We start from the raw sequence: 23279 nt of genomic DNA, 5'->3' as shown, positions 1-23279 counted from the left end.
TATGATGTGTTCTAATTGTCCTTGAATCCCAATAACTTGCACAATGTCAGACCCAGGAGGTGCTCAGTTGTCAAGCTGAGTTGAGGGAAGGGATCAGGGGCCTATGTCTTGTTTTGTCTTCTACAGAGCCATGCTCACAGCAGGCACGCAGTGCACCCTTCCCAGAACTACACAGTGTCATAGTTTTAATGTCCCCCAAAGTAGACCACCCATGCTCCTGTTGATTGAATGCTCTCCCTAATAATGGTTCCCATATGTAGTTGTGCAGCATTCATTCATTCATTCAACAATATGCACTGAGCAGCCACTTTGTGCCAGGAACTGTTCTAGGTGCTGAATGAAGAGGCAAGAACTCCTGCCCTCATGGAGCTTGCACCCTAGTGGAAGGCAGTAAACAAATAAGTAAAACATGTACGTTGTTTTACTAGTATTGAAAACGCATTTGGAGACCAATAAAGCAGGAGAAAGGATAGGGAATGATGGCAAAGGTGGAGGGAGAAGAACCGGGAAGACTTCACTGAAAAGGTGGCATTGATGCAAAGCCCTGAAGGAAGGAGGGAGTGAGTACGTGGATCTCTAGCCCTTTGTGAGGACACAGGAAGTGCAAAGGACCTAAGACAGAAGGATGCTTGGCATGTTTCAGGAATAGCACAGAGACCAGTGCAGCTGGAGCAAGGTGCATGAGAGGGAGCATGGGAGGAGAAGTGAGACAGGTAAAGGAGCCGAATCATAAACGGCTGGTGGCCAATGTAAGGATTCTGGCTTTGTGAGTGAGATGGGAGCCATTGGAGCATTTTGAACAGAGGAGTGACATGATCTGACTAAACATTTTAGTATACTCTGGCTGCAATATGGAGAATGGACTATAAAGAGATGAGGGCAGAAGCAGGGAGACGGGTGAGGAGGCTAGTCACTGATCTAGCCGAGGGATGATGGTGACTTATAGCAGTGGTGGTAGTTAGGGTTGGAAATCAGCAGTTAGACTCTGGACATAATTTAAAGTTTGATTCTTCATGATTTTCTAAAAGATTAACTATTGGGAGTGAGAGAATAGAGGAGTTAAGGATGACTCCAAGATTTGTGGCTGAGCACCTGAAAGTATGAAACTCCATTTAACGGGGTGAGATCCCAAACTCTTAATCATACATGACACAGACTTTGGCTACAGTAGAGGTGGCTGAGAACAGGTCAGAGATGAGTCAGAAGCAAAACTAGTTACAAGAAGTTAGACTCTATCTTGGGCCCAACCACCTAGAAATGTGGCCTGATGCTGAACTCTGTGCATCTCTCCTAAAAGAGGCTAAGGGAGGACCTAAGGATCAGCCAACACTCATACCCCATGGGCACAGGGTAAAGTGTATTAGTTATGGACAGATGAATGGCAGAGGCAGTCAAGCGACACCTCGAGATCAATGCCTTCTTAGCCCACTGAGGTTGGGCCAGATGCTGTCAGGATACAGAGATAAAAAGATACCTGCACCCTCCTCCTATGAGTTATGGAAGGTCTTCTAACCCACCACCCACTTTGCAGTGTTTACAGAAATGTCCACTTGAGCAGGACCTCCACAACCCCAAGAATGTTACCATGGGAGTTATTCTTTCCATGTGGAACAAGAGCAGAGTTGGTCCACTGAGTGGGCCACGACCCACAGGCTATGAGCTGAGGGATCCTGAGAAGGTTCTCAACTGAAATGAGTCCCTGGGAAGTCTGCCTTGTGTCTGAAATTCCACTCAGACTCTCCCCTTGGATGTCTTTAGGAATAAGTTGTTCTGAAGTGGTTCCAAGGGTAATATTGATTTCGAGCCTCCTAGCATTCATTAACGCCTTGTAATAGTACATTTTGCGCAAATTACCTCTTCACTTTTAGACCTGGTATGGTGGGATATTAATCAGGTACCGGAATGACAGACAGTTGATGGAAGCTGGGTCATTTGGATGCTTGCTCTTGAGCAGAATGAAAAGGAGACCAAGCATGGTCCCCGAGTTACTTCCTCCTCACCTCCCAAAGTTCTCTTGGTGTCTCCTTTCATCTGGAGGGATGAGAAGAAATGGAAAAGAGGGTAGGAGGGGCTGACCCCGTGGCCGAGTGGTTAAGTTTGCACACTCTGCTGCAGGCGGCCCAGTGTTTTGTTGGTTCAAATCCTGGGCGCAGACATGGCACTGCTCATCAAACCACACTGAGGCAGCATCCCACATGCCACAACTAGAAGGACCCACAACGAAGAATATACAACTGTGCACTGGGGGGCTTTGGGGAGGAAAAAAAAAGGAAAAAAATAAAATAAAAAAATCTTTAAAAAAAAAAAAAGAGGGTAGGGAAGGAGAGTATTGGGGCCGTTGACCGACTTGGCATTGCAATGCCTGCTCTGAGGCTTGCATTACCTCCTATGTGCCCTTTTCCCTCAAATCAAGAAGTAGCAGCATCCAAGAATACCTGTGTGTGGGTTTGCCTAGAGCAGAGGGGAGCTTGTGTGTACGACACTCTGCCTCTTAGATACTCTCCTTATTTTCTTTCTCCCTCTACATTCCCACTGTCAAAACAGTATCCAGAGTATCACAATAAAACACTGATTTATTAGGCAAACAAACCATTGCTCTAGCTTTTGAAGAATGCTGTCTATCCATTTCATGGTGTCCTTGGGTAAATTCAGGAATGAGGCAAATTCAGGTTCACTTTTCAGTGCCTAAACCGCTCCCCTTAAGGCAACTCTCTTCTTCCATGTTGCTGTGACCTTTCTTGAATCTCTCCCTGGGCTATATATTCAGTCAGGTCTTTGGGGTGCTCCTTTTCTTCCTCTTCCATCTCTAGTCTATAAACTGACCCATATTCCAGTAGACTTGAGTCTGATGAACGCTGAGACTTCTGCTTTAGTCTGAAGGACCAGAGGTACTACTTTGCCCCTTGGATTATATTCTTGCAAAGTTCATTCTTCTTTCCTAAGTTAGCTATGAAGTCTGCCTCCATTGTACTTCTAGGGGGAAAGAACTAAATCCAGTAAGTCTTCCAATATTTATTTTCATACTTGATAGTATAATATTGCCTTCTAAAAGACAAAAAGATTGAGCTGAGACTGGCTCCTCCATTGGTAATTTACAGTTTTAGGAAGTACCATGGTTATATGACAGGATAATATTATTTGGTCTTTTCTCAGTTTTGTGAGTGAATGTAAAAGAAAGGAAAGGCAGCTGGAGGAGAGGGAGAACGAGACGGAGGGCCATCTTTTAATAAAATTGATGAGAAATGGCCCACAATACATATATGTCTTTGTTACCCAGAACAAAACTATGGGCAATTACATCTTGGGAGGTTTTGGACTATGCAAATTTACTTAACAATAATGGCTCCTGGGGGACCATTATGAGTTATTGGGAAATAAAATATTCATAGGTGTTAAACTGAAATTAGCCCACATGGAGTTTTCCTGGAGTTTACATCTACCGAATACATTTTAGAGGCCTGCCTGGGAGTTGGTACACTCTAGTGTTCACCATAAATAATTAAAAATTCAGCATCAGCAGAAGAATGCCTCCTCTCAGAACAAAGAGGGCTTATTAAGCCCACCAGATCTCTCAGAATCATGAGACAGAACCAACTTACATTTCATGACTCCTGAGGATGAGCATAGAGAGAAGGGCCAGGAGAATGCAGCAGGCAGAACACGAGATGGAGACCTCAAAATGATCAGCACAGGACTGCTTCTGATTTCCACTATCAGCCCTGTTGGCCTGAAAGTGGTGTGATTTCAAGGTCACGACCGTCATTTCTGGCTTGGTGCTGGAAATTCCACAAACTGAAATAAATATTTTGGAAAAAGACCAAACTTCAAAAATCCCTAGGAAGAATGCCATATAGAGAAGGCTTTTCCAGGGGAGGAGGAGAAAGAGTCTGTGGGCATCAAGGCATCAGAGATGAAAAGAAGTTGCTACTAAGAGGTGAAAAGAACCCAACAGAACAGGATGCAAGCCCACTCAAACTCCTTCACAGTTACCCCCAGCTTCCCTCCTGCTTCTGGGCTTGGAGAAAGCCTAAAGCTCCTCCGATCTTTTGCATTAGTCCTTTCTTAGCGGCTGTGATATTTCTCCTTCACTCTGAACCCGTCTGCTTTTATCTTTGGGGAATGCCTCATGATTTCTATTCCAATCAGAGCCTTCCCTCTTACACTGCAGCTCTTATATGTGTAAACAACATGTAAGCATTTTTCAATCCTATATGACACATATGTCATTGTGAACATGCTGAACTTGGAAGGTACACCCAGGAAACAGCTTCACTCTTCTCTCACAGCTGCCTTCAAGCATGTTCTGTCAAATCTCCCTGATCCCTGGGCAGTATCTCAGGCAGAAACAACACCTTTTCATTAACTTTGGACAACAGTTCAAACTTCTATTTTTTCACCCAAATGGAAGCTTCTGTAGCCCCCATCTTCTACCTGACCCTGAACTGGTCATGGGGAAGAGGGAAGGGCTGACCCATTCTTTTGTTCCCTTGTTTCTTTCCTTCCCACCCTTTGCCTTCTTCCCCTCAGCTCCTTCTAGTTTGGAACAACATGGAAGATCAGAGAAGACAGAGGGGGAATCAGAGGTCACCATCTCCAGTGTCCTCTCTTGGATATTCAGTGTCGTCTGTTGTGGCACACCTTTAGAGGCTGGCTTGCCCTTTCACAGGGAACTTTTGTCAATTCTTTAAAGTCCTTCATGGCAACCTCCTCACTCCACCAATCCCTGACAGGGGTGATGCTCTCTGTCTGACCTCTCACAACGCCTCTCAGTTATCATCACCAGTACATCCCTGGGGTGCTGTTACTCCATCAATCATGGGCCTTTGGGGATAACTTGAGACCACTTACATTCCCTGGAGTCCACTTGGCCCAAGGAAACACCCTGGACATGCACACTTCAGTCACTGCCCTCTCTCCCCAACTTGCCATTGCAGGCTGCTCCAACTGACATCCCGCTGACCTCTACCTTCTTCACTTAGCTCTTGGGCTCTTGGGGATACAAATTAAACTGCCCTATGGTCTACTTCCCATTCTCCTCTAGTAGCATTATAGGGAGTGGATGGGTTTCTGCAGCTGAGCAACCATCCAGCCAGGAAATGAGGTGTCAGTCTCCCTTCCTGCAGGTAACCTCACATTTATGAGCTGTTTTCCTAGGGCCCCTCACTTGGAAGAGTTAGGAAGGAGCATCATGAAACAGTACAGGGCTCCCTAGAAACTCCCTTCAAACAAATTCTCCAATCAGTCCCTTGGCATTTCTCTTTTACCTTACACAGACGTCATGACAGCCACTGTGCCAGCTCAGCCCCATGTTACTAAGTCTTATAGAGACTGGCTCTTCACTTTGGAATGTGTGGGCACTTAAAATCCATGTTCTCTAGCTCTGAAGCCTCAGCCAAAAGTCAGACGTAACAAGAAAAATTCTATTTAACAGCCTGTTATAGGTTTGTGAATATATGTGTCATAGTTTAATTTCTCCCAGAAGCAGACCCTGAGACAAAGATTTGACTACAAATAATTCATTTTGGAGATAATTCCAGGAAACTGCAAAATGGAGTGGAGAAGCGAGACAGAGAAGGAAAGGCAGCCATAAAGAGCTTGCTGTCAAGAAAGTTCCCACTGCGGGTAACTAGAGCTCAGTCCCACTGGGAAACTCGCAGCCTGTGGAGAACACACACCTCAGAGGGATGTGGGAATCTGGGGTCTTTGTACACCAACTTCTATCAGTCTTTGGGTGAGGACTGCTCCTGGGACCTTACCTCCTCAGCACTTCCAGCCTGCCATTTGCATAGCACTGTTGGCTCTGGTGACCAAAGAAAGGCGCTAGGTAAAGAAATGGAGGTCTTGCCACTGGAAATCAAGCCAGTGTACTCCAAAGTGATAAGGATGAGGGAAATGAGAGAAGTGAGCAGGGAACCAGCAGCATCTACTGCAAAGTGTGTGAGTGTGTGTGTGCATGTGTGTATGTTTGTGTGTGTGTTGGAGGAGGAATAGATGAGAGACCAGCAAGCATCCTCCATCCTATATCCTTACCATGTGATATGTTGCTAACTGTAGTAGATTTGTCAAGAGCCTGATGGTCTTATCAACTCATCAGACCCAACCATAGTTATGGCACCTAGTTCTCAATATCCATTTCTTGCTTTCTGTCCCTTGTATAAACAAATAAGTGAATCTGTTCATCTAATACATCTAATTTTCTGCTAACTCGAATTGAAGAAGAACATGCCCTGTTTAGTCACATCTGAGTGGTTGTAGCTCTCTCCCTTGATTTCTTTTGAGAAATGTTAATTTTTATTAATATGCAACTACACACAAGCTATATAGAGTTACATTACTCACAATATAGTGGATTAAAAAAATAGTTTCCATCTTCTCTTAAGATAAAGATTTGGTTTATGATTTCTTAATTATGTCAAAGTGAATTAGGAATCTGACCTGACAGAAGAAACCAGGTACTAAATGTATTCTAGGACCAAACCACCTAAGGAAAAGTACTTGGTGCTCTTTATTAGGAAAAATCCTGAAAGTCACAAGAGATAAACATTTGTCCTATGGCCACAAATACAGGGAATTCTGTAGGTGCACATTTGCAGGGCAGCTGTTTCTATGGTAATGCCGTTTTCCTGGCATGCTATGCTCTCTCACCCTCCTCTGTAGACTTGGAGCTGCCTACACCCGTGAACTCTGCTGGAGTAGGAGGAGTGCATTTCCTTTTGCCAATAGTGTTGGGATTGACCATGTAATTTGCTGTAGCCAATGGAATACGCATCTACCACAGTGCTTGACACATAGTAAGTGTTTATATTTGCAAATGAAATGACTTCATGAATTTTGAGAGAAAATCTAAATCAGTACTGTACTGCTAGACTCTTTTGATCTATATGCCATTTGTCTGTTTGCTTTTTGATTCCTTCCTCTGTTCTGTATCACTGGAAGGACTGGCCCTTGCAAACTCTATTCCCTAGGCTTCCCTGTCTGTCTTTCCCAGGTACATTCAGCCTCTAAGAGGCACTGGCATTGAAAGAAAGGAGAAGCCAGTGTATTTCTCCCCCTTTCTCCTCTTGGGAGGAGGCGATGCATCTCTAGCACGGGCTGCTTCTCTTCTGCGTTCTAGCTCCCACCAGACAGCCCTTCCTCCATGGCCCCAAATCCTGCTTTCCTAGCCTGCAGAGGCTCCCACTCCTACCAAGTGGCCCGTGTTCTGGGCTCCAGTGAGGTCACATCCTTCCTTTGTCCTTCTGTTCCCTAGGGGTGTAACAGCTGCCTGCAGTTACTGACCTCTGGGTCTCCTGATCTTCCCCTATTTGCTGTTTCAGCTTTTCTAATCCCTGTGTATTACTTCCTGTCTTAAGGTCCTTCTAGTGGTTTCATTTTGCTGGCTGGCCCCTGATGGATAACCTATTTCAGGAGCCATGTACAAAACCATGGTTTATTCTAAACACTGGTTCCTAAAGGAGATTTGTCTTCCTCCTTAATTCTTTGAGAGCATTTCTGAGAAATTATCTTCCCTGTGGCCTTCTTTTCTTTTCCTGTGGTAATAGCATTTTCTACTACTTGAGTTAAGATTATATCTAGAACATTATCAGCTATCATAAGCCTAAGTCTGCCAATGTTGTAAAGATGTCAGCTGTTCCCAAATTCATCTATAGATTTGATGCAATTCCTATCAGAAGCCTAACATATTTTTTTTCATGGAAACTAACAACTGATTCTAAAATTTATGTGAAATGCAAAGGGCCAAGAATGACCAATATTCTCCTGAAGAAAAACAAGGTGGGAAGACATTTTCCACTAGATATCAAGACACTAAAAAGCTATGGTGATAGAGCAAGTGTGGTGCTGATCCAAGCATAAACAAATAGACTAATGAAATAGGATGGATCAATATCCTGGAAGAGTCCAGAAGCAGACCCAGGCACGTATGGACTCTAGATTTTCTTTCAAAGTGACACTATAGAGCAAGTGGGAAAGGATGGTCACTTCAATAAAAAAATTCCCAGATCAGTTAAGTGGCAATATGGTAAAACATGTGACCGTACCTTATCTCATACCATGTTTATTCTAAGCCATGTTTCCTAAGGAAAATATTGGTTTTCCTCAGTCATCCTGCTTTGAGAGAATTCCTCAGAAATGCTCCTCCCAAAGGCCTTCTTTCTTTCTGGTACATGGAGATCTAAATGTGAAAGGCAAAGTAATAAAAACTTTATAAAATAATGCAAAAAAAGAAAGGTATGACTGAACATAGGAACTGGCTGTGAGCCAATTGGCCATAATGAGAAGACTTTTCTTGAGGAGTAATAAACTCACCCCAAGCCCAGTCTGAGAAGCTGCAAGATGACATGAACATTTTTAATCCTGTGTTTTTCAAGGGAGCAAGAGGAGAGGGAAATTGCTGGAAAATTGGAATGCAGATGCTCCTGGAAAGTGGCGATTTCAAAGTACTATTGGCAATCAGTGCATTTCCAAGAGCAGATGGAAACCTTACATGATTTCAACAGTACAGGAGGAACTTGTCCCAGATCAGTACCCAAGGAAGGGTCCTCACTAACACCTTCTTTTTCTGTACCCAATGCTTTCCAGGGGTTTTAGACAGAATCTTTTGTGCCAAGAACATTTTTTCTGTTTGTGTAAAATGATATCAGATTTAGGAAAAATGCAAAAATAGTGTTAAAAATTCCCATATACTTTTCACCCCAATTTCCCAAATGTGAACATGTTGCTCTGCTTGCCTTAGTATTAGCTCTTTTCCTCTTTTATATTTTTTCTAAAACATTTGAGAGTAAATTGGATATACAGCACTCTTTTACCTCTAGATACGTCAATGTGTATTTCCTAAAAACAAGGACATTCTCTTACATAATCACAGTACAATTCTCAACATCAGGAAATTAACATTGATACAATATCTACTATGTACTCTACAGATCTTACTCAAATTTTACCAATTGTCCCATTAATGTTCTTTTAAGACTCTTCTTTTAAATACTCTCTGGCTGTGATCTTGATAAAGTAATTCTCAGCCTTTTCAGGAAGACGCAGCCATCACTCAGCATAGGCAAAAAGAATTTGAGCCTGAATGATTTTCAGAAGAAGGTCAGAGAAACCTCCTTCTAGCTCTGCAGGCAGACATCTGCTCTCCCAGAAAGAGACCCCAAACGAAGGCTCACTCTATTCCCAAAGCCTGTGTTATCAGAGAAGATTCTGGATTGTTTCTCTTCAATGCAGGGCACTTGCCTGCTGCTTCTTCCTTAGACTAGAGAACCCACATCAAAAATATCCTGGAAGACGTTTTCATCCTTCTCTTGCACATAGTAAGAAACTACTTTCCTATTTCAATTTTAAAGCAAGAAAGGATGCACAGTACCTAGGGAATATACTAGACCCTACAAGGTTATTCTAATACTCACCCCTGACAGTAGGGCTCTGTTGTAAAGGAATAATTAAAGGCCAAGGGGTAACAACCTAAAAAATTGCCCATCAAAAAGAGGACTGGTTAAATAAATTTTAGTTAATACAGTCAAGGTAATATAGTGCAGCCATTCAAAAGAAGATGCAGCTGTATATGTTCCAACATAAATTAAGCCCAAACAACAGAAAGTGGTTAAGTTTTCTGGGCTCTGCAGAGGGCATTTGGGCAACTTGGGGAGATAGAGGTGGAAGAGAGACATTTATAGTAAACCCTTTTGTACCATTTGATTTTTAAAATTTTTACCATGTGTATATGTTATGTGTTCATATCACATGTGAGAGAGAGTCACAAAAGTACATAGGTAGATGGATATGTGACTGATAGATAGATAGGATGAGTAGGGATATAGATTTAAAACCGAAAGTTTGAAGGAATAGCAGGTTCCATATTGTCCAGCTGCACCTTTTATTTTTAAAGCCATCATTTTCTTTTCCATTTTTGCCCACCGTTTATTCCTCTCTAGGTAGTAGGAGTCTTACCCTCCGCTGGGTAGTGGAGACAAAAAAACAGACTTAGTCGTAGACACATTCTCAACAGAACCGCACACCAAACACAGACTCAAACACACGTTTTTAGATTTGGAGGTGTGGCAGGGAAGGGAGGTGAGGAGCAAGCTTGGGCAGTCTAAGCGGGACCTCCTGCCTCTCCCCGGGTCTCAGATTTGCCCTGCCTCGCCTCACCCTTCTATTCTTTCGTCCGTCTTACTCCCCACCCCCGCTGCAGACCCAGAGCACCCCGGCGAAAGGACTGGCGTAAATTTCTCCTTACTTGCGCCGTCGGCCTCGGGGCCGCTTCGTGACGTCAGGGCTGAGCGAGGGGGTGCCGCCTCCTGGGTGCCCGCCCCTCCCAGCCCTGCGGCCCCGGCTTGCCCTTTAAAAGAGCGGGGCCTGCGCCAACCGCGCCACACCGCGGGGACCAGGACGCAAAGCTGCTTCCTCGGAGCATCTTCATCTCGCCTTCCGTCCGCATCTCACTCACCGGTCCAGCCGCCATCCTCTTCTCCGCGCAGATTCGGGCGAGCCGGGCCATGCAGCCGGCGGTGTTTCTCGGCCTCCTGGGTGCGGCGGTGGTGGCCGGTGAGTGGGTGCGGCGGGCCGTTCAGCACCGCGGACAGCGCTAGCCTCGGTCTTCACAGCCGCTCTGGGCACATAGGCTGGCGGATACTGGGAGAGAGGGGGTAGGGTCCAAGGTTTCTCCCTCTTGCTTGACGTTCTTAATTTCTTCTCTTCCCTGGGTGTTTCCCTTCAACTCCCCGCCCCATCGTCTCACTTGGAGAAAGCCAGAGGGCTTCCTAGCCCAACCAGAAGAGTCTCAGTCTTTTCATATCTGAGTTTTCCTGTAGATAAAAAGAGAAGGTGCCCGCGCCTCCAGGGAAACCCCACATTTTGTGCTCACTTCTAAAATACCATGCTCTTTCTACTTGTCTAGACGCTGTTATAGTCTTATTCTGCATCTGTATTTAAATATTTGTTAGGCTTTTTAAAGCCAGATGACCACAGAGAGACAGGAGTACCTGTATTATGACATTAGTTGGCACCTGCATAATTTTCTTTCTTATTGTTGTTATTTAAATTCAATGAGATGAAAGTAAGCCTGGTATGTATATGATATCTTATATCTTTTTTCTTAACATGTTCATTTATAATATATGTGTATGTGTGTTCATGTATATGCATGTACAGGTTTAGTGTAATATTTTTCTATATTTTGTATTTCTGTCTCTGGGGAGAGGTAATTTCACGCTCAGATGAATCCATTTTTAAGTTATGAATGGAAACTGCAGTAGACATTTTGACTTTTATACTCTAGAAAAATGACAAGTAGAAAATAACCACAAAAATGTTCTTGGAGTAGTAAAAAAAAAAAAGTCATTTTAGTCAATTTGGGAGGATGAAATTTTAGGTAGTAGATATTTGACAATGTCTCTTCATGTGTGGGAGATTGGGGGACTAGTCTTTCAAACTACTCTGGATCTCGAAGAAATGATCTCTGGGGATTTGAAAAAATGGGTGTGTGTGTCTGTGTGTGTGTGAGTGTGTGTGTTGAAGTCAAGTCACTCAGAGTATTGAGACCATTGAGAAGTAAATATGGCACCACCAGATTAAACTGGAGGTTTTCTTTGGCTGTTTAATGACCTCATAGAATATTATTCTTATCTGAGATTGAGATTCCTAACTAGAATCGAGGTATTGCCACTCGTGAATATGAAGCTTTCACTGACAGCAATTACTGGATCCCAAAAGTAAAGAGAGAATATGAAAGCCAGTGGTAATTCGTTTTATTGCAAGCTACATACTTTCAGAATTTTCTAAAATTCTTGACGCTGTTACAAATTGCCTATACATGTTCTCAATTTAATTAAAAGAAAACCAAATGAATATTTAGAGTCCTTTCTGGTCAAAAATATTTTCAGAAAGGAGTTGCCTAAAACGCTAAAGCTAGGCTATACATTGTGCTATACTCTATAAAAACAGCGTCATTTGTGAGATCTATTTAACTATAGTGGTAAGATACTTACAGCTCTCTTATGCAAGAGAATATTTTAAGAAGGGTTTATATTTTAATATCAAATATTAAATATCAATATCAAATAAATATTAATATCAAATATTAAAAGGGAGACAGTATTCTTTTTAAAAAATTTTTGTCGAGCTATAATTCACACACCATAAAATCTGTCCTTTTAAAGTGCATGATTCAGTGATTTTTAGTATATTCACAGACTGAATAACCGTTATCAAATTTCAGAACATTTTCCTCACCCCAGAAAGAAACCCCCTACCCATTAGCAGTCCCCATTCCCACCTCCTCCCAATGTCTGGAAATGAGATAAGGTAGCATTCTAGCAGAGTTTGTTATTTAACAAAGAATCACAGGGCTGGGGGAAATCTCAGGAAACTATTTGGTTCATTTCCTACCCTTAAGAGCTTCTGAAGGAAGATCCACACCTTTCCACAGTAGCTGCTGTGCACTGTAAAAATTAACATGCGTGAATTAGCTACATGATATCCATATCATACTATGTAAGATGGTTTCTGCATTCAGAAGAGCTTGCTGAACTTTTTTATAGCTGTATTTTCTAGCTGGGATCAAACTTTGATAGTCTTATGAAATATTAATACTTTGGAAGTTATCCTCAGATTTATCATACAATATTATTTAAAATTTTTTTCTACTACTTGACTGCTTCACTTTTATCATTATCATTGGGTTTTCTTTTGTGCCCCCTGAATCTTACTTTATACAAAAATAAGTTAAACTACTTTAGGGAAATCACCATGTCTCTGGTTATTACCTTTGCTGTCACAGAGTCTATTGGAAGAAATACAATGAAACTGAGACGTCTCACCAAGACGTGTAATGTTCTTTCATATGGAGCCCTTAGTTCCTTTCTGTCAAAAAGATCACTGAAGAGCCTCAGTCAGAAAAACAGGACTGTTCTGTAAAAACAAATATAAGCTAAAAATTGTTTAGAGTAATAAAAGGAAGATATTTCTCTCTCTCCAAATCTGATGACTGGTAATACTTTGGCAATATCAAGTTAATAAAAGCACCTATTTTACATTTGTGACAAAGAAAAGTTATTAGCAAGAAACTGCATTACCAAAGAAGATTTAGTAAAGCTAGATGTTAAAAAGACACCTTCTAGTTTATTAGAGGAGTAATTCTCTCAGTTGTTTATTTCCAGAGGATTTCACAGATTTCAGGTGGAAAGAGTAAGTGTGAAAGTGGGAATGTTTCCAAGTAACAGCCATTTGGAGGATAAAATAATGGCCCAGCATATTGGACCTGGGTGCAAAGGTAGGCCACCCGGATCTTATGTGAACTATATTTCAGGAAGATCATGGGGTCTTCATACCTCTTTGGCCACTTCTCAAACCTCTTACAAGTGATTTTAACACGCTGGATAACTTTGGGCCTCTTGAAACAATTACAGTAGATCCCAGGCCTGCTTTGAAAAGAAAGATTCATTAAGGTGAGTAAATGAAATGTGTTTTATTTCTAGATGGAGCCCTATGATATGTAATTGATGGAGGGATGTAAAGAGACTTAGAGAGCAAGCATTGTGGGAGGAGAGGTCAGGTTGCTGGTTATAAATAAACTGCATGTCAGTAGCTTCCATAGCTGATGTCTGAAAGTTTTGCTCTTGCTCCAGCTAGCTCTTCTCTTCTCTCAGGGACCTAGAATTTTTGCCCAGAGCTTCTCCAGCCATAATAGCAGTTATCTACTCCAAGGAATGCAGGAGAATTGTGGACATGTGCCTATATGTAAACGCTGTGAGCTTCCCCAATGGAAAGGGCTTAGACAGAACAAAGCCAAAGATAAAAGAATCTAAGCAGCTTTGAAAGAGAAAAAAAAAAGTGGCACTTTAATGGAAATTAAAATCACCTGAAGCATTTCCTTAAGACGACAAAGGCACTTCAATTGCTGGTTTAAAATAAGCAGAATCTCATGAAATCTAATTTAAATAAATTAAAATTTTAAATTTTAAAATATCCTCATAAACCAGTTGTTAAACAGCTATTTGCATATGTTATTATGGACTTGATGCTGTACTAATAGAATTATATACCTCCCATGTTCTTTACATGGCTGCATAAACGTGGGAGAAGGGAAACACATCACTGATACAGATGCATAAGCAACCTGTTCAGGCAAAGGCCTGGGGGCAAAAACAAGGTAATTAATTATGTAAGATAGTCACAACCATGTCTTTGTAAAGGAAGTGAGTTTTGGAGAGGACATTTTCTTGGGGACAGGAAGAGGCAGAGAGGACTACAGTTCTTTACCCATTGGGGGTAGGCAGAAGAGTTGAGAGGGTACTCTGGTTTCATTTAAACTAGGTTTGTTTTAATTTTTTATTGAAGTACAATATTCACATAGAAAACTTCACAGATCATAAGTTTACAGTTTAATGTATTTTTCACTCATTGAGAGCGCCTGTGTAATTAACACCCAGACGCTCCCCTTGTCTGTGATCTGGATTTGATTTATATTGGATATAAGAAAGCATTCATTTCCAAATCATGTTTAAGACATTGCTAAGGAAAACTACTGTGTGTGTGTGTGTGTGTGTGTGTGTGTATACAGGCAGCTGAGGCAATTATGGCCCCTGGGGCAATCATCCCCAACTATTTCCATTCTGCTCAGCGCCAACTCTCCCCCTCCCTCCAAGTAATGTGTGGGGAGTGGGGGTGATTTGTGAGTTTGGGTTCACACAGCTTCCAAAAATCAACTCAAGTCATTTCCCATTCTTTTTCTCCTTCAAAGTTGTCAGTTCTATGCCAGCGGATAACAGGAACCGCAATGAAGAAATGGTAAGTTGAAATGGAAGTCTAGAATCTAGATTTACATCTAGACTCTAGATTCTCCCACTCCTTGTCATACCAAACCAAACAAAATAAAAAACAAAAACAAACAAACAGCAACAATAAAAACACAATGCAGTCCTACAAAGCCAGGTTTTCATCCCTGAAGGAATAGGGGCAAGGGATGCCCTCCTGCCCTGGGCTCTCATCTCCTTCACGGATGTTTTAGTGTCCCGAGGATAGCTGTGTCATCACACCATTCTCCTTCCAACCTGTTCAGAAATGGGTGCTTATTTCTCTTCTCTGGGTAATCTTGACCCAATGCTTTCTTGCACTGCTCTGTGGAGAGGCCTGGGAGGTTTCATTATGGTCCTGTAAATCTACATTCCTGCCCAAGGCTGCTGCATCAGTACAGGGCACATACCAAGCCTCTCTCAACAGTGGCTCTGCTCTGGGTTGAGTAGTCTGTTATCCCAATGACACCAGCTTTTGCCAACTTGCTTTCTGGTTTCCCCCTAGGTGACTCATTGCATCATTGAGGTCCTCTCAAATGCCCTGTCGAAGTCCAATGCTCCACCCATCACCCCTGAGTGCCGAGAAGTCCTGAAGAAGAGTAAGTGTCCTGCACTACAGGAGAACTTTGTTCCTTGACTAGTCCTTCCTCCTGCTCCCTCCACTTGACCTTCCACTTCACCTCCAAATGAACACGGGTGCATAATGCAGTGGGAACAGCACAGACTAGTATCTAGGGAAATAGAACACATGGTTCTAGTTCTTCTTCTGCCATTTAATAGCTGTGTGACCATGGGGAAAGATCCCTTGCCTCTCTGGGCTTATTTCCTCAAACTAAAATGAGGGAGTTCAACTCAATCAGAGTCTTTGAGATGTCTATCAGTTCTCAAATTCCTTGGTTCCAGAGTTTGGATTTTTGGAACAGGCTTTCATTTGGGTGGAAGGAGGTGGAAGGAAGGGGAGTGCTTGTCTATGATTAGATGTGGGGGTTGGGGGTAAGGGGGGTTGAGTGTTCTGGGAGTGTTGGAAGATAAAAGGAGAGAAGGAGTTTTTAAAAGTATTCTTCTCTTTGCCCTCTACTCTTCAGACAGTGAGAAGTTAGAAGCTTGGAAAGGTGACTTGGAAACTTCTAGCCTCTTTACATGACAGACTGTTTAAACCATTTTTGCGCAGAGCTTATTGGATTGGGAGGTACTGCCAAATGGTACCGGGAGTTGCGGACCTGAGAACTGGCAGGGGTGAGGGCAGAAGTAGAGCATCCAATGAGTCAGAGCGATGACCTTCTGCATCTAGATTGGGATGTTTCCTCTTTACCAAACAGCTTCTGTTGAAAACGAAATTTGAACAGTAACATGAGCAGTATCCACTGGGAGTTGACATTAAGAGATCAATTTTACAAAACTATGCAGTCTCTTTTATGCATGAATCAAACTGATTCAAACAAATCCAAAAACACTGTTCTCTTAACACTTTTCTCTATTTTTAAATTTTTAGTCAGATTGAGAATAGTGGATATTTTTTCTTTTCACCTTCAAAATCTTTCATTGCAAGATAATACTTCCTTGATATTGCTGCACGTGAGCCCTCATGCATAAAATGGTAAAAACAAGTATGAACAATTGGCCAAAAAAGTAACCTGGGGGGACTCAATCTACCATTGGGGGCTTCCGGGTAACCACAGTTGGTGAGGGGGCCTGAGCCTGTAGGGGCCCGATGAACAGTGGAAGGAAGCCTCCCTTTCACTCCAAGGCTTCATACCTCTTTCTGAATTTCTCCCCAGCTTTCTCTTCCTGCCATTATAAGGAATGAGTGAGAGCAGAGTGGGCTCCAGGCTGCAACTAAAAGCTGCTCCTTTGGGCAAACCCATCTCACTATTGCCCTTCCCTTTTCTTTGTTTGCCAGATGGATGCAAAAGTGTGGGGTCTGTCATACTAGGTCATCAAGGAACCATGATTGCTTAGGCAAAGCTGTGGAAAGTAGAGCTCTGCTTGCTTGCCGAAGTCAGACTCATAGCCCTTAGGCTATGGCCATAGGATTCCAGCCTCTGCTCATCATTGATTGTGCCCTGGGGTCTTTTGAGGTCTGTTGAGAAGCCCCAGGGAAAGTGATAACAGTCGAATGATCCCTGTCTATCAGGACTCTGCAGACATGATCCCCGGATACATTATCCCCAGATAACCCCTTACAATGCTAAGAGTGAGAGGGTTTAAGAGCTCCTCTGAGGTTGCAGACCCAAATGCCACCCAGGGCCAGACTGACAGGTAACATAAAGGAGTAAGGCAGGGCAAGAAGTGACACAAAATGGAGGACACATGCCCCTTCTAAGGAGGAGTAGATATTTCTCAGCTACAACACTATTGTGGAGAAATACAGACTCTGTTACCAGATTTGGGATTTTTCAAGACGTTAAAAGTGGACTTGAGGCAATATCTCCTGGTATTTAAGTATTGCCTCTGAATTCAAATTTACTAAAAATGGCATTTAGGCCAAACAGAATTCACCTTTGGGCTACAAGTTTGTGACTTCTATCCTATTCTGGTTTTCTCTCTTCTGCTGGTTTGTCTTAAAGTGAACCAAAGACTGGTGGAGCTTTCGGCCAATTGGATGGATGGATTCTTTCAGGCACCCTCCCTCCCACCCGTAGCTGTTCTCCATCTCTACTCCCACTCTCTCCCGCACATCTCTGGAGCAGCATACACTTATTGAGCAAAGGAAGATTTGGGGAGTCAGGAAGAATCATTGTTTTCTGGCTTGAAGAGATCTTAGGGAATACGTAGTCCAATTTCTTAACATGTATAAGAATCTCTTTGACTGCGGTTGATCTGGTCGTCCTTGCAACGTGACAGTTAGGGATGGAAGGTGCCTTTTCCTCTTTTTACTTGAAAGTAAGGGTGAGATTCACACCTTGGTTTTACAGATTGATAATGGTCTTGTGCTGCTAACCACAGCCCTCCTCTGATCTCACCTGCGGGGGCAGAAAGCTAAATTTAGGAGGAAGTGCTAAGCCCCAGGCAAGCTGCTACAGGCAGCACACAATTAACTGGGAAAAAATTAAAATACTTCTATTTGTGACCAGCAGGTAGTAGGAAAGAGGCCATAGCCTCTGCCCCAGGAAGCTGAGATCCTGTCTGATGGCTGGCGCTATTTCTGCCGACTCAGAGTGACGTCAGTATCTGCCCAAGCCTCCCTGCCCCTCTGGGCCCACCTGGCCAGCCCCGGTCTGTGCTGCACACATGGCCACGGGCTCCTAAAAGGCAAAGGCCTGGGGGAGGGGCCAGCCCGCAGAGGTCTGAGTGTGACAGGTCAGGGACATTTCAGTTGCCTCATAAGACATGAGAATGTTATCATGCCAGGCTGGGCTTTAAGCAAAGAGGTACAGACTGTCCACTATTTCTTGGACATTTTTACAAAACAGACCAATTTTTTCTATTTTGCAAACGTCAGTTCGAAATCACTCATCAGAGCTGTTTAATAGAAATATAATGTGAACCACAAATATAGTTTCAAATTTTCTAGTAGCCATATTAAAAAAGTAAAAAGAGACAAGTAAAAGTAGAAAGAGACAGTAAAAGAGCCAGCCCTGTTGGCCTAGTGGTTAAGTCCGGCGCGTTGCGCTTTGGTGGCCAGGTTTGGTTCTCCGGCACAGACCTACACTGCTGGTCAGTGGCCATGTGTGGCAGTGGCCCAAATACGAAATAGAGGAGGATTTGCAACAGATGTGAGCTCAGGGCAAATCTTCCTCAGTGGAAAAAAAAAAAAGAGAGAGGTAAAATGAACTTTAATAATATATTTAATTTTATCCAATATATTTAATTCAATATATAATTTGTATACATGCAATATATTTAGAATATATATGATACAATGCATCTAAAATAGTATCATTTCAACATGCATAATAGGAAAATTTGAGATATTTTACATTCTTTTTTTCATATGAAGCCTTTGAAATCTGGTAGGTATCTTATATCTGTAGCATGTCTCAGTTCAGGCCAGCCATGTTTCAAGTGCTCCACGGCCTCAAAGGGCTGGTGGCTCCCACAGTGGACAGCGCAGACGTGGAGCACAGCTGGCCGCGCCTGAGCTGCGAGCGGCCTCGGCTTCAGGCCTTCTGTCTGATCTTGGTGACACGAGTTGAAATCCGATCCCTCCCAGCTAACAGTCAGACAGCGTTAACAGCATATCTCCTTTCATGGGATGCCCTTGCGTTAAGGAGGATTTAGTAAAGGAGCTACTGACATTTGGAAAAGATGGGCGAGAACAGCATTCAATTAAAATATCAGTTATACCATCGACTGTTGACTCATGAAATACAAAGATCACTCTCAACATCTGAGAACATGTTGGGTGGATGGGACCTGAGGGAAGGAAGAAATGGTCCTTTCCACTCAGGGAAGAAATATCCACGCTTCTTATCACCAGTTACCAAGTTATATTGTCACTTACTGCTAGGTTGAGTCTACATGGTTGATTGGATAATAAAAGTTTGATAAGCTAATAATTAAAAACTTTTAAATCCTCCTTCGAATTCTGATATTTCCCATTTTGGTTATTTAACTTTATTTAGCTAGATTCTCATTAAACCTATTTATACAATGCTAATTTTTTAACCCCTACTTAGAGCAAATATGGAAAGAATGGTCCTGAATTACACCCCTCTGAGTCTCAGTGTCTTTATCTGCAAAAAGAGGAAGTTGAACTAGATGAATTAGAAAGTTTCTTCTTGTGGTTCTAAATTCTAATATTTCATAAATAAATCTAATTTGGATTTCAATTTGATCATTGATCAAATGAGAGATGCTGCTTGGATGTTACGAAAAAGTGAAAATATAGAGAGTTTATTATTAGATTTAAACACAACCAAGGAGCCTTCATACCATTTGCTTTTAAAAGGAATCTGAGTATATTCTTTATTAACTTAAAAAATTATCCAAGTGATTTTCAAGGTCCTTAGGGTCTGTAGTGATCACTGAGGCTGGTGCTTGTTGAACCACAAGCAATTCTGAAGTTATACTCACTCTTTTTTATTTTCATTATAGATGGAAAAGAGGTCAAAGATGAAGAGAAAAGTAAAAATGAAAACACAAGGTTTGAAGTAAGATTGTTAAGAGACCCAGCTGGTGTCTCAGAAGCCCACGAGCCCTCTGGTAGGGAGGAAGCTGGAGCCCCAGGGGAGGAGGACACCCAAGGCCCGACAATGGCAGACACAGAGGGAGGTGGGCACAGCCGAGAGGGAGCAGCCGAGCTCCAAGGGAGCCTCTATCCCTCTGACAACCAAGTCTCCAAAGAAGCAAAGACACGCCATTCTGAGAAGAGTGAGGGAGACGACAGGGAGGAAGGAGGAGAGAAATATCAGAAAAGGGAGCATGGAGAAGATGGCAGTAAAGAGCAACACCTTGAAAAGCCAGGGGAAATGCAAAATGCCTTTCTCAACCAAAGAAATCAGCCTACGGCTAAGAAACAAGAGGAGTTAGTGTCCAGATATGACACACACTCTGCCGGGGGCCTTGAGGAGAAGACACACAGCCGAGAGAGGAGTAGCTGGGAGAGTGGGGAGGAGACAAGGAACCAGGAGAAACACCCCCAAGAGTCTAAAAGCCAACCTGGGAGCCAGGAAGAATCTGAGGAAAGTGAGGAAGATGCCAGCCCTGACGTGGACAAACGACGCTTGAGGCCAAGACACCACCATGGGAGGACCAGGCCTGACAGGTCCTCTCAAGAAGGGAATCCTCCCTCTGAGGAAAGGGGACACCCCCGTGAGGAATCTGAGGAGTCAAACATGGGGGTGGCCAGCTTAGGGGAAAAGAGGGACCACCACCCAACCCACTACAGGGCTTCAGAGGAAGAACCTGAGTATGGAGAAGAAGTGAGGAGTTACCCAGCTGTCCAGGCTCCCGAGGACCTGGAGGGGGGACGATATGGGAGCAGAGGAAGTAAGGGATACAGGGCTCCAAGGCCTCCCAGCGAGGAGAGCCAGGAGGAGGAAGACAAGAGAAGTCGCCCCAGCTCAGAGCTTGACAACATGGCACGCGGATATAGCGAAGAAAGTGAGGAACAGGGGGGCCATGAGGAGGGACGCCACCACAGAGCCAGGGGAAGGCAACCAGGTGCCTATTTCACCCCCGACGAAAAAGAGAAACGGTTCTTGGGTGAAGGACACCACCGAGTTCAAGAAAGCCAGATGGACAAGGCAAGGAGGTATCCACAAGGAGAGCTGAGAAATTACCTCAACTATGGTGAGGAGAAGGGGGAGGAGGGTGCCCAAGGGAAGTGGCAGCAGCAGGACCTGCAAGACACTAAAGAGAACAGGGAGGGAGCTAGGTTTCAAGGCAAACAGTATGCTCCCCGTCACACCACTGAGAAGAGGAAGAGCTTAGGGGAGCTGCTCAGCCCATACTATGACCCTCCGCAGTGGAAGAGCAGCCATTTTGAAAGAAAAGCCAACATGGATGACAATTTTCTCGAGGATGAAGAGGAAAATGGGCTGACCTTGAATGAAAAGAATTTCTTCCCAGAATACAACTATGACTGGTGGGAGAAAAAACCCTTTGAGGGGGATGTGAATTGGGGATATGAGAAGAGAAACCCCACCCCCAAACTCGATCTGAAAAGGCAGTATGACAGAGTGGCCGAACTGGACCAGCTCCTTCACTACAGGAAGAAGTCAGCCGAATTTCCGGACTTCTATGACTCTGAGGAGCAGATGACCCCACGCCACACAGTAGAAAATGAACAGGACAGGGCTGGCCAGGGAGTTCTGACAGAGGAAGAGGTACAGTGTGGGGCTTTGGTTTAAAATTAACTTACTATGGTTAATGTTAATATGTTCAACACTATCTGATATTAATGGGGAGAAATTGGTGGGAACTAATCACATGAGAATGTACCCCTAGTAACGGAGTAGAGACAACCTCTAGGTTTGATTTCCACACGGCATCTCGCCGTTGTCCACATCCCTGCCCACTTCCTGCTATTGCAGTGCATCTCAACATTGGCTGCATGTTGGAATCACCTGGAGAGCTTGAAAAATTGCTGGGGCCTGGAACCCACCCCTAGAAATTCTATTTGGTACTGGGTGCTGCCTGGGCATCAGGATTTTTTTTTTTTTTGAGGAAGATTAGCCCTGAGCTAACATCTGCTGCCAATCCTCCTCTTTTTGCTGAGGAAGAGTGGCCCTGAGCGAACATCCATGCCCATATTCCTCTACATTATATGTGGGACGCCTAGCACAGCATGGCTTGCCAAGCGTTGCCATGTCCGCACCCGGGACCTGAACCGGCGAACCCCGGGCCACTGAATCAGAACGTGCACACTTAACCGCTGTGCCACTGGGCCGGCCCCTTCATCAGGATTTTTTAAAGCTCCCAGGTGGTTTCCACGTTCAGCCAAGGCTGACAGCCACTGTTCTGATGTCTTCTCCTTGGTCATTTGATTTTCATCATGATTTCCCAGGGTAGGAAAGAACAGATGATAACAGAAATTAGTTGCTTTGGTCTATCTTTATCAGCTCATGGCCTACAACATTCAGAAATTTACACCTGGCAGAGGTGACAGTATCAGGGCTGTACCTGCCTAAACAGTGGTTTTTCTAATATTGAGTAGGTCGGCTCTTCTCAAACTTGCATGTGCATCAGAATCATAGGCATTCCTAGCCCTCAGAGTTTCTGATACAGTAGGTCATGAGTGGGGCCCAAGAATCTGCATTTCTGACAAGTTCCTTGGTGATGCTGCTGGTTGGGGGACCACACTTTGAGAACCACTGATGTAAGGTGCCTCACATAGGCTCTCACATATCAAAAATTCCCCCCTTCTGTTCATATTCCCTCAAATGGTAACAAAATAACCTGGGACCTCACGCCTCCACTTTTCTGTATTTTCTAGGAAAAAGAACTTGAAAACTTGGCTGCGATGGACTTGGAACTACAGAAAATAGCTGAAAAGTTCAGTGGTAACCGAAGGGGCTGATGGTCGTTGGAGCAAAGGGCAGTTTTAAGAAGCAGCCTTCACATTATCTGTTTTCCACCACTTCACCGAAAGACACCGTTTATTTACACAAAGGCAGAAAGTAGAATTTACTATTCATTAACTGTCTGACACAACTGAAAATGTCTTTAATTTTTGCCAGAATGCTATTGAAAATATGAATAGCATGACTTGTAGCGTATTCTCTCTCGCAAAATAGATGTATTGACCTGCTTGTGACAATGACTGTGCTACCGTCCTTGAAAAAATGTTTGTCTTGGTTTGAAACAATAAAAGATTCACCTGAGGCCAAAAGCTCCCTGTTCTCAGGTTCCTTTGTGCTAACAGGGAGGAGTGTGATTTTCAAATCCATTCTTTAAAGTGAATTCTAAAAGACAGCACTAGGATTTGTTGGCCTTTGGAACAGGATAGGAAAAAAGCAAACCTTTGAAGTAAAAGAATACACAGGCTATAAAGAGAAAGAGATCAGGAAAAGACATCTGTTCCCTGGGCTGGAGAAAGATTAA

General features: G+C 43.4%; 2 protein-coding genes across 8 annotated transcripts in view; one reads left to right on the top strand and one right to left on the bottom strand.

Moving 5' to 3' along the window:
* Nucleotides 1-9963: 9963 nt before the first annotated feature.
* Nucleotides 9964-23067, top strand: CHGB (chromogranin B). Of its 5 annotated transcripts, none has more exons than XM_070247435.1 (6): nucleotides 9984-10071; nucleotides 10193-10545; nucleotides 14741-14787; nucleotides 15298-15391; nucleotides 19830-21562; nucleotides 22672-23067. In XM_070247435.1, exons 2-6 carry the CDS (start codon nucleotides 10497-10499, stop codon nucleotides 22753-22755), a joined length of 2007 nt encoding a protein of 668 aa, XP_070103536.1. In that variant the 5' UTR covers nucleotides 9984-10071; nucleotides 10193-10496; the 3' UTR covers nucleotides 22756-23067. The 5 variants fall into 5 exon arrangements, with proteins under 5 accessions (XP_003363943.2, XP_070103536.1, XP_070103538.1 ...); XM_070247436.1 differs by lacking the exon at nucleotides 9984-10071 and adding an exon at nucleotides 13307-13445 and having other exon boundaries at nucleotides 10373-10545; XM_003363895.5 differs by having other exon boundaries at nucleotides 9964-10545.
* The window catches only part of MCM8 (minichromosome maintenance 8 homologous recombination repair factor), a 59504-nt gene continuing 49343 nt past the window's right edge, over nucleotides 13119-23279 (bottom strand). For all 3 annotated transcript variants that reach the window (XM_070247433.1, XM_070247431.1, XM_070247432.1), the window contains one exon: nucleotides 13119-16114. In XM_070247433.1, the coding sequence (XP_070103534.1) occupies nucleotides 15967-16114 (148 nt within the window). In that variant the 3' untranslated portion in view covers nucleotides 13119-15966. The remainder of the gene's footprint in view (nucleotides 16115-23279) is intronic.

This window comes from Equus caballus, chromosome 22, assembly GCF_041296265.1.
Source record: "Equus caballus isolate H_3958 breed thoroughbred chromosome 22, TB-T2T, whole genome shotgun sequence".
Lineage (NCBI taxonomy): Eukaryota > Metazoa > Chordata > Mammalia > Perissodactyla > Equidae > Equus > Equus caballus.
Note: the sequence above shows the minus strand (reverse complement) of the source record. Positions and strands in the feature narration are given on the sequence as shown.

Excerpts from the sequence above, each read along its gene's own strand:
- CHGB (XM_003363895.5), top strand. The coding sequence starts at position 10,497 with ATGCAGCCGGCGGTGTTTCTCGGCCTCCTGGGTGCGGCGGTGGTGGCC. Across the intron at positions 15,392-19,829 it reads CCGAGAAGTCCTGAAGAAGA|ATGGAAAAGAGGTCAAAGAT; the intron begins GTAAGTGTCCTG and ends TTTTCATTATAG. Across the intron at positions 21,563-22,671 it reads GAGTTCTGACAGAGGAAGAG|GAAAAAGAACTTGAAAACTT; the intron begins GTACAGTGTGGG and ends TGTATTTTCTAG.